The sequence below is a fragment of the Patiria miniata genome, unplaced genomic scaffold, assembly GCF_015706575.1.
Source record: "Patiria miniata isolate m_02_andy unplaced genomic scaffold, ASM1570657v1 HiC_scaffold_2, whole genome shotgun sequence".
In the NCBI taxonomy this organism is placed as follows: domain Eukaryota; kingdom Metazoa; phylum Echinodermata; class Asteroidea; order Valvatida; family Asterinidae; genus Patiria; species Patiria miniata.
Window position 1 is genome coordinate 11,557,138 of NW_024037058.1, and position 11,470 is coordinate 11,568,607.

At 45.5% G+C, this 11,470-nt stretch overlaps 1 protein-coding gene and 1 long non-coding RNA gene across 2 annotated transcripts; one reads left to right on the forward strand and one right to left on the reverse strand.

Annotated features, from left to right (window-relative positions):
* Positions 1-2,324: 2,324 nt before the first annotated feature.
* On the forward strand, positions 2,325-4,598 carry LOC119726509. The gene is made up of 2 exons (XR_005270832.1): positions 2,325-2,488; positions 3,329-4,598. It is a non-coding gene; the product is annotated as an uncharacterized LOC119726509 (long non-coding RNA).
* A 942-nt stretch (positions 4,599-5,540) lies between these two features.
* LOC119726357 (uncharacterized protein K02A2.6-like) lies at positions 5,541-9,611 on the reverse strand. Its single transcript, XM_038198013.1, has one exon. It carries the CDS (start codon positions 9,609-9,611, stop codon positions 5,541-5,543), a length of 4,071 nt encoding a protein of 1,356 aa, XP_038053941.1.
* Between the last annotated feature and the right edge of the window lie 1,859 nt (positions 9,612-11,470).

Genomic DNA, 11,470 nt, shown 5'->3' on the forward strand with positions numbered 1-11,470 from the left:
ACCACAGGACTGTCACCACAGGAATTGTACCACAGGAATGTTACCACAGGAACAGTGCTGTGGTAATGTCCCAAAAAACCACGATAACTTTCCTGTGGTAATGTCCTGTGGTACTTTTTTGTGGTAATACCACAGGACATTTTCGTAAGTGACTCTGACAGCGTTTGACTGGAGGGTGAGGTCTGAGGTGAAGATGACAAACTCTCAGATTCTTGATGCGGTGTTTGGTGTTGCTAACTAGTGGGTGAAGCATTTTGGTGAGGTGTCTGGCTGTGTTGTGCGTGGGGTCCCCTTTGGAGGCCTCGACGGGGCGCACTGGAGAATCCGGCTTTGTATCATTGGTTGTCTGAAAAAGATTAGGTATTTCGAGCTGTTAGGTAGGAGTTGCCTGTACAAAGATTGGAGGATGTTGCCAGACCCCTGGAGGATGAACAGTTTGCCTTGTGTGGTGAAATTATTTTGAGGGGGCTTATGGTTGCGACATAAATAATGATCAATAGAGGGCGCTAAATGTGATTACCAGTCGGTCCCGAGGCCGATCTAAAAATATACCGGTATCTGGGCAGACGGGCCGAGGTCACCGGGTCAGACCACAGGTGGCCGGGGACTAAGTTGTTACAATTGTATTTACTTGAGATGGCTAGGAGGGTTGGAGCGTGGAGTAGTTGAAAGAATGGAGGAAAATGGAATAAAGAAAATGGCTCCAAAATAATTGTGAAACAGAAACAGCGTGACTGTGTTTTTTGTTCGAGTTCAGCGAAGATTTATACCCGCCCCTCGCTTCACAGCGATATACTTCAAATTTGGTAACACGGATGGGGTTGGCTTAGTGCTTGACTCGAAGTTGAACACGAAAAACAAGAAAACAAAAATTGTGAGACAGAGTGTTGACACCAGCCTGGGCTGTAGTTTTGAGGGAACGACACTCATCGGTCGACGGTGGTGCTTGAAGTTGGAAGTGGCAGTCGGCATTCGCTTCACCTGGGGCTGACCTATGGACTGCAGACGGTGTTAACATTCGTCGGGCTAGCCGAGCCGAGTTGCTGTGGGCATCCGGGGCCGAACTTTTGACAGCGGACGGACAGTGTTGGAAGTTCGCCGGTCCAGTCAAGATCCGCTGTACCGGGACGGGAGGCTAATGACGGTCTTATCGCCGGGGAAAATCCGCTGTATCGAGGCGGACTTGCAGAGCGGGCGGTCTTGAAATTCGCCGGGGCTAGCCGAAAATTGCTGTAGGCACCGAGGTCAACGTGCGGAAAGCGGGACGGTTGGAAAGCAGACAGCTGGTGTGGTGAGTCTGTGTCGTGGGTGAAGTACATGCAGCATTACGAACTGACGGACAGAATGTGTTTTCTGTAGGCTATAACTTTCCTCATTTTTGCAGTTTCATGTGAGTTACATGTGTGTACATAGATACATGAAGTGTTGGGCATGTTTAAGGGTTAGATACTCAAACTGTCATAGTGTTGTCATTTACTGATTGACTGTTTTAACACTTGGTATTCTCCTGGGGTTAGATTTTCATTGTGGGCGTTCCATTACCTAGATTTTGACATTGATTTGTGAATGTAAATCTGTAGGATTTCAGTTATGACTACCTCAAGTACCGATCTTGTTGAGCGCCTTGTGTCAGGCTTAACCGAAGCACTGAAACAGACCAAGACAACACCTCAGAGACCTGTTAAACTAGTTAGATTTACGGGTCGGCCAGTGAAACCGGGTGACCCCACTATTAGAGAGTGGCTGGAGGAAGTTGAGGTTTACTGCCGACAATGTAAAATCCCAGACAAAGAGAAAGCACAGGTTGTGGTGAACCATTTAAGCGGTACTGCTAGGGAAGAAATCAAATGTCACGAGGGGGTTGTAGTGATAGCATGACAAGGTTTGTTCAGGTTCCCAGGCACTTGGACGTAGTGCGTTTATTCCGCCATGATGCAACAAGAGTATAGCCACATTACACACACACTGTGTTCATGCGCTGTGCGCACAATATGAATATGTAGTTCCACATTAATATTACAACATCCTCCCCCCTTTGAAAGTACAATGTTGGATTCTAACATTTACTAGACAACTTTCCGCACAGGTTGAAAGTTAATGTGTTAATGTGGTAAGTTACTGAATAAAAATGATGGGTAAATAACAACTAATTGTGTTGCGTCTCTAATTTCTAATGTCTTCACATGTTTCTGGTGGGCTGGAACTTGAACTTCTATAAACGGCTCTAAACATCAAAAACTCTTAACATGTAACTATTAAAACTCTTCAACTGTAACTCCAAGTAACAGGTCTATGATTTAACGTTATATCGAAGGGTTACAGTCAGTCCGCAGCGCACGCGATAATGAGGTCAAATCCCGAACTTTATGTGCACGGGCTACGTCACGAATCGGCCACGAGACTTACACGTGTTATTGCGAGAGTTTGGCAGCTTTTTTTTCATGAACTACACGTTGCAAATGAAGTAGCGGGTCTCCAAGATGGCGTGGTAAGTCGAAAGCGAACGTTTTTCTGAATCGAATGATATAAAATATGTCGAGATTCAGTAAGTTTTTGGCGGAATTTTGTTCACTCGAAGTTGGGGTGTGATTTTGAGGATTATTTTTGTTGTGTTTTTAGTTCCTGCGCCCTGACTGGACTAGGTAATAATGACGAAAATGATCACCACACATCGATTAAGGAAGCAATGAGCTTTCGTTTGATATGTATTTTAGCTTGTGGCGACATGTTTGTAGTTTTTTCTACGACACTTTTCGTGCGCGAGATTTGAAGTTTTTCGGCCATTTCTTTCGGCTTGTACATGCGGAGCGTGTACAGTGTGAATCATCGTGCACACGAGCACATGTAATTTTTAGGGATTTTTGGCATTTTTGGGCATGTTGGGGGTGGCTGATCTAGTCAATTCGTCATGCATGTTAAAAAATTTTATGTACATTTTGCTCATTTTTTCACAATTTAGGCCTATACAAATTTGTTTATTTACAATTTTTCATTTCATTACAACATGGGATCATACATTCTTGTTCAGCTTCCTAGCTATTTACACCAAAATCCATTTCTATCAACTTCTATCGTGTATGGATGTCTGCTTTTCATGGAGATAGTTGTTTTTAATATTTTACAAATAATGTAAATTTGTTTCTTAATGCTACCGAAACGGTTTTTGTTCAGTTAATTTTGGAAAATTCCCTGGGAAAACTATACAACATACAGTGCATTTTATAGGCTATACACTAATTTGCTTTTGGTCATACAAAGAAAAGTCGTGAAGAAAATCCTTTCGATAAATTTACAATCCTCATATTTTTTTCATTCACTACCAATACAGGAACCTGTTCCAGCCAGTTCAATGCCTCGGTCCTCAGTTGTCGACAGTTTCATCGCCTCCAACACGGGAACGGTCACGTTCACTTCAGTGCCTTGGTTGGCATGGTCCTCATGTTATGTCGTTGACATTGACAATTTATCATCTCTCACACAAGAATGTTTTCTGAGACTCAGATTCATGCAGTATTAAGTTCCTGTGTGCAGATTTTATGATTTTTGTACTTCAGTGTAAAGGCCGGTTCATATACTTGTAGCGAATGGAAAGCGACATTGACATCATGAAACCTTCGCTTCAAATTTGCCGGAATTGAAACATGCTCAACTTTTGTGGAATTGCAGTGCCGTGACGTCAACAATTTGAATTTGCATTCGCAGAGTATGATCCGGCCTTTATATGTACTGCGTTGTGCAAACAACATCATCACCATTTGTTGTTGCCATGTTAAACACGGTTATTTAAAGTCATGCCACGGATACCATGCCAAAGACAGCAACCAAAGATTATCTAACATTTACTACATGTAAATATTGCTTCATGTACATAATCGTGATTAGTGACACTATGCCAAAACTGTGGTTATTGTTATCATCTTCACTTCACTGTAAATTGTTTAAATTGAACCTGTTACTACCAGATTTTAGCAGTTTTTAGATTGTAGGAGAGTTGATGATATATTTGCTATTGATTTTTGTTGACGTTTATTTCTTATCCAGACAGATGTTGTCAGACATGTATGCCAAAACTCATTTTTGAAAAATGTTTTCCCTTCTTTATGCAAGCTGATTTTTATTCTGACTGGAAACATGGGTATTATTAACACATGTATTTGCAATTTGTGATGTGAGGTGTCATGAAAAGAAGTTATCTGAGTTTTCCATGAGTGTTTCAAAGCAAGGATGTGATGGTGTAACAATATTATACAAAACTGATCAAGTATGTTAATGCTTGCAAGTACATGTACATGTAAGTTTATTTATTTTTATTATTTTTATTATAAAAATCTTTCGACAATAATTAAAAATCTATTTAAAAAATAAAAGTAAATTGTCCTGGTCAAGACAAACGTTTGTAGAAACTGTCATCAAAGATGAGTCAGCCCAATTAAAAATTAAAATTTAGAATTAAATAAATACAACAGGCATTTTATATGAAAATAAACAGTTCTTATACAAAACAGTTCATAACATAAACTCAAAGTTTATAGGATTTTTATAAGTTGTGTTTTCAAAATTGTCTTCAATAAATACAGAAAACAAATATCCTTAAATAACTTCAACTTTGTCACATGTACATTTTGTTATATTTTGGATTTTATTATTTGATAAAGGGGATACAATTTTGAAGAAAAAAACGTCTAAAAGTGTTAACTTACATTGGCCCTGGACACATTTAACTTAACAGATGAATAATTTCCGAAGGGTTCTACGGCGACAACAAAATAGTTCAAATCCTACCGTAAGTCCCTGCACAAAATTCCACGTGCGTATTGTAACATGGATACATGAACTACACGTTATTATGAAATCTTTCGTGATGACGTCATTTTTGGCCAATGAGGGCACGGGAAAACGACGCACTGTCATGGCGGGATGTTTCGTTGTTGGGTTTTTGAAGATCGTTAGAATTTTCTGCGCCCTGACTAGACTAGCTAAAGATCAAAGCGAAATCGACAATATTTGGATAAAATATAGTATTATCTCTGACGTTGGTGTGAAATTGAGCTGTGGCTGCTGTCAGAAGATGGAGAATATCGTCGTTTTTTGAAGGCCAATTCGTTGAGATTCGAAAGTTTTTTTCCGTTACAAATTTCTCCCTCTAAATTTCACGTAATTTCCAATCTGATTTGATAATACAACAGAATGGTTCTCTATCTAAAAGAAAATATACATAATATTGATGGTTGACAAATAAAATGGATATTTCGGACCGAATTCCATGCGTCGTCGACAGCTCATTAAGTATTCAAAACGAGGTCACGCACCGGAATGCCATGCATACAGCGCACATAAAATGAACAGCTTTTCAGTGCGCTGCGGACTGACTGGTTACATGCTAGTCAAACTTTCATCCTCATCAAATTCTTGAGGTTAACTACCCTCAGTCGTTTAAGTAATCAAAAGTTTAGATAAAACAACTTGAAAAACGTTTAAACAATGAACACTCTGCAAGTATGATATTGTCATGGGCTTGGGGTATATTGGGTAAGATGGCCTTATTGCTGGATGTATCGCACTGGTCTGCGAATTACTCGGCCTGACCTTGTGGTCTGTGGAGTATCTCCGGTTGCCCTAGCTGCGTTGTTGCTATGATTTGGGAGTTTGTGCTGCTTACTGAGGTCTTTGGTTTTCTCAGTGTCTGCAAATCTGACACGCTTGGGAGTGATAGAGTGTCGTGAATCTGTCATCTCTCTGAGGTGGGATCGAGTACGTCTCAATATGCTACCGTTTGGGGTGGCGACTTTATACGACCTCGGCTCTCTACACACGGTTGTCACCTCGCCTGGCAGCCAAGCCCGAGAATCCTGATCAAGAATCCGGACCTTCTGCCCAACATGGAGAGGTGGGAGCTCATTGGCTGAGTATCTCCTGTCGTAATCTGCTTTCATTCGGTCACGCCTCTTGTCGTGGGCATCCTTCATTTCCTCGTGTCGTGCCTCAGTGTATGGGCGGCGGCTTGGCAAGCTTGTGCAAGGTGGCCTGCCAAACAGAATCTCGGCAGGAGACGGCAGTTTGGAATCAATGGGAGTAGCTCGCAAGTTCAGAAGTGCTTTATCAACATTCTGCTTCGACTTTTGGCATCTCTTTATGAGTGTCTTGACCGTCCGCACTGCACGTTCCACGAAACCGTTGGATTGTGGGTATCGAGGTGAAGATGTGATGTGACTTATGCCCCACGAAGCACACATGTCCTGGTACGGCGCTCCAACGAACTGTGGGCCATTGTCCGATATTATTTCTGCTGGCGCTCCGAACATGCCAAGTGTGCGGGATGTCACACCAGCTACCGTTGCGCTCTTGGTATCTCGCAGCCTGTGGACGACTGGGAACTTCGAGGTATAGTCGATGATCAGAAGAAAGTCATCTCCACCTATTTCAAACAGGTCAGTGCCTATCTTGGTCCATGGGGTGGATGGGATCTCATGGGGATGGAGGGGTTCCTTCTTCTGCTTTGGTTGGTTTTCTTGGCAGTATTCACATGCCCTTACAGCAATGTCGATGTCACGGCTGATGTTTGGCCAGTACACGGTTTCTCGAGCCAAACGTCGTGTTTTCTCGATTCCCATGTGTCCCGTGTGGAGCTGGGCCAGGATGTCTTGTCGTAGATCATCAGGGATTACTACTTGTTTCCCTTTGAAGATGACACCCCAGGATATTCCCAGTTCATCTCTGTAGGGCCAGTATGGCCTTAGATCTCTGGGTAGCTCCTTGATTTCGTCAGGCCAGCCGGCGTAGATAACTTGGGTTAGGGAACTCAGGGTTGGGTCACGCGCGGTCTGCACCTGCAGTTGGGTCTGCTTAGTCTGGCCAAAGTGAAGGAGATCGATGTGCTTGAGCTCTGGTCCTTCAATGACATCTATGCCACCGACCAGTCGGTCAAGGTGTATGTCTTCGTTCTTCTTCGGGTTTGGCAGTCTGCTCAAGGCGTCGGACAAGATCATTGTCGGTCCTGGCTTGTAGTGCACGGTGAAGTTATAGCCTTGCACTTTGATAAGTAGGCGTTGTAACCTTGGTGGTGCACTAGATAGGGGCTTCCTCCAGATCATTTCTAGCGGCTTGTGATCTGAGTATACCACAAACTCCTTCCCGAAGAGGTAGTTGTGGAAACGGGCTATGCCAAACACCAGTGCCAGCGTTTCTCTCTCTATATTGGAGTAATTTTTCTGCGCCGGTGAGAGACTTTTGGATGCAAAGGCAATAGGCTTGCCATGTTGAGTGAGGCATGCTCCCAGCCCTTTCTGTGAAGCGTCAACCTCAAGTACCGTTGGCATCTCAGGGTTGTAGTACTGAAGGCATGCGTCCGCTGTGATCGATAGCTTCAGTGCCTCAAACGCTGCTTGGTGGTCCTCCTGCCACACAAAAGGGATGTTTTTCTTGAGAAGATCTCGGAGGATCGCTGCCTTGTCTGCGAGGTTGGGAATGTACGCAGACACATATGTGATGAGACCAAGGAATTTTTGGAGGTCTTCCTTGTCCTGGGGGGTGGGGAGGTTGTGTATGTCCTCAACCCGCCCTGGGTCTGGCTGTACCCCGACGTCAGAGTATATGGACCCGAAGAAACTGATCTTCTTTGTCTTAATCCTGCATTTGGTGCTGTTGAATACAAGACCCTCACGTCCGGCAACCTCGAACAGGTTCCTAAGGTTGGCGTCGTGTTCCTCGTCAGTACGGCCGTAAACGACTATGTCGTCAGCTATACAGACACATCCGGGAACTTGGTCAACTATCTCGTCCATGCATTGCTGGAATATATCCTGGCTAATGGCGAGGCCAAATGGCAGACGCTGGAAGCAATACCGTCCGAACGGCGTCCGGAAGGTGGTGAGCTCCTGGGACTTCTCGTCAAGGTGAACGGCCCAGTAACCGGCCTTTGCATCAAGTTTAGAGAAGACTCTGGCTTGGGAAAACTCTGGGTTGAGTTCCTCTAGCGTAGGGATTTTGTGGGGGCACCTGCGCAGGCTTTGGTTGAGACGCTTGGGGTCAAGGCACACACGAATGGAACCATCTTGCTTGAGGCTCGTGGTGATTGAACTGCACCAGTCTGTGTGATGCGCCACTCTCCTGATTACCCCCAGCGCCTCCATCTTGTCAATTTCCACTTTCAACTTTGGTTTGAGGTGCACACTGTATTTTCTGGGTGGGTCAATATGGGGTACCGCATCTTCTTTGAGGTACAATGTCGCCCTTCGTTTGAAACTTCCAATGGTGTCAAACTGATCTGGATACGCCTCCATCAGCTGCTCAATTGATTGTACTGACGTCAGTCTGGCAGCATGTATCGTCACGACTCCCATGTCACGGCACATGGGCAGACCTGCAATCACTGGGCCTGTGACGTCGACGACGTAGAATCTGTTCTCTGACCATGTAGGATCTTGGTATCTGCAGAGCAAATCGATGCTGCCCAGACAGGGTATCGGTGTTCCATTATATGCGGTTAACTTGGTTGTCACCGGTTTGACTTGGGATCTCCAAGTGTCTCCATACATCTGTCGTATGGTTCTGAGTGGAAGTGTGTTACCTCCAGCTCCGGTGTCTATCTTGACTTTAAGGCGGTGCTTGCCTTCAAGGTCAGGGCAAACCACATCAAGCATCCTGTAGGCTTCGTTACCCGTGTTATCGTTCTTCTTGTGGAAGTCTGGGACAGTGACAACGTGGAACACTTCCTCGTACGCATTGTCCGTGTATTCTAACTGATGGACATCTGTCTCCTGCTCAGTAGTGTTTGGTGTCGATGATTCATCCTTTTTTCGGCCCTTGGGCTTTCGTTGTTGGGGCCTTCTATCCCTGGAGGGACTGCGTCGTCTCTCCCCGGAGGGACTGCGTCTTCTCCGTGGTGACTTGGATCCTCTGCGTTGTCTGCTTCTAGCTCTCGTCTTTCTGCAACACTTGGACCAGTGCCCTTTCGCTCCACAGGCCTTGCAGGTATCATGGTATGCGGGGCACCGTCTGGGTGGGTGTGATAACCCACAGTTTCGACAAGCTCGACTCTTGGACCATATGGCGTTCACTGACGCCCCACCGGTCTCCATGGACTGTAAACTTTGCTTGCCGGCAACGATGGCTTCATACTTCCGCCCTTCGATGAGCATTTCGTCAATGCTGTAGCCAATGGGTCTGTCAAGCAGATCCTTTTGGAAGGACTCGGAGGGTGTAGAGGCTATCACGAGTTCAACTACTCGTTCAGTGAGTTCCTCCACAGTAAATTGACATTCAACAGCCTTCGCTCGGCACCTGTTGACGAACTCATCCAGGTGTTCTTTGGGCTTTTGTCGGTAACGCATCAGTTCCAAGCGGTGGATCCTGAAGTTTAGCTTCACCTTGAGTTGTTTTTCAAACAAATCCCACAGCTTGGATGGGTCGCGCTGCTCATCTTCAGTCAGGCTGGAGGCATTGATTTTCCTTAGACCCTCTTTTCCAACGGCTATCTTGATTTTGACTGCTTGTTTGGCTTGGTCTGTGATATCTTGGTCAGCAAGACATAATTCAATTCTCTGTCGGAAAATCTTAAATTCTTCTGCCAGATCACTGGCATCCCACTGCATTTCGGGGAATTTTGTGGCCATGGTTAACAAGGGACGGGCTGTGCCTGTGGGGAATCCACTATAATGGTAAGTATACAGGTGAGATAATATTGGTACTATATATTACCTTTTAAACAATGGGCATATAAAGACACAAACAATTTATGGCAATGTGATGCAATACTTAACACCAGTATATCATTATGTAAACCAAGATACAATGTAAGTAAAGTTCAGTTTGAGTCTGGCATGCAGTATTGTTTGGAAAAAATCAGTCCAGTCGATCAATACTGTCCAATAGTTCAGGTTGCTGTTGTGTGGTTCCAGCACTCCTGCAGATCCAGCTGTTTTCCGGTAGATCCGGCTGTTGTCCGGTAGGTCCTGCTGTATTCCGGTAAGTCCTGCGGTAGATCCGGCCGTTTCCGGTAGATCCGGCTGTTTTCCGGTAGATCTTGCTGTTGTCCGGTAGGTCCTGCTGTATCCCGGTAAGTCCTGCGGTAGATCCGGCCGTTTCCGGTAGATCCGGCTGTTTTCCGGTAGATCCTGCTGATTTCCGGTGGATTCGGCTGTTTTCCGGTAGATCCTGCTGATTTCCGGTGGATCCGGCTGTTTCCCGGTAGATCCGGCTGTTTTCCAGTAGATCCGGCTATTTTACGGTATGTCCAGCTGTTTTCCGGTAGATCCAGCTGTTTGCAAGCTGCAGCGTTAATCGGCGGAACAATATGACTGGTTCGGCCGTGGTTCGCCTCAGGTGAGGTCAAAGGTCAAATCCCGATAAGCGTGTGCGCGGGGGTAGTTCCAGGGTATGGCTCGCCGGAACTGCTTTTATCAACAAGCTGCACACAAGTCAATGGCGTTCACATGCAAAACGCAAAGTTATGTACGGCATGTACACTCAGTGATACTTTGTCAATCAAAAGGTTCGGACAAAACACTTACAATCGCCCTGTCCTCTGTCCGTGACTGTCGATTGCATACGCTGACTCGGTCCCTCAGCACATGTACATTTACGATATGTGCTATGCGGCAAATTTCCCCTGATAAACTGAACGGGAAAACTGGGTCGCTTCCGGCCAGTCTGTGGTCGTTGCGGGTACAGTGTGGGCTGGCGCGTATAGGCTATCACGCGTCACGTTGGCCGCTGGTGAACGGGGCTCTTCGCGTGCAGTGTCGGCTCAGTCCGATCGCTGTCGATGTCGGCTGCTGGACATCGATCCGTGCTCTGTCCGTGGCGGTCTTTCGCAGGCGTTTGGCGTTTAGCTAGCACGATGCCTGGTCGCGGCGTATGTGCCGCATTTCAGTGTCCACTACCGCTGCCACCATGTAGTGATAGCATGACAAGGTTTGTTCAGGTTCCCAGGCACTTGGACGTAGTGCGTTTATTCCGCCATGATGCAACAAGAGTATAGCCACATTACACACACACTGTGTTCATGCGCTGTGCGCACAATATGAATATGTAGTTCCACATTAATATTACAACAGGGGTTAAGTCTGATTACAAGGGCCTGATGATCAAGGTTCTCCGTCGCCATTTTGGTGATGAAGAAACAGTCCAGTCATTGCAGAAAACTCTGTATGACCGAACACAACATGAGGATGAGTCCCTCATGGGTTACTCAAGATCCCTAATGAGAATACATAATAGGATCCTAGAGGCTGCTGCAGCTAGTGAAAAGTTGGGCCTGAAGGAGATAAGGGAAAAAGTCCTTATTCGTCAATTTGTTGCAGGGGTCCGGGACCCAACTGCTCGCCTTGAACTTAGGAGACTTGAATTGGCTAAGCCAGGTCAGTCATTTAGTGACATAAGGGATTGTGCTCTTGAGCTTTTCCGGGATATTGAGAAGACACCCAAAACACGTCGGACTCAGGTTAGGGAAATTAGAGTACAGGATGATGAT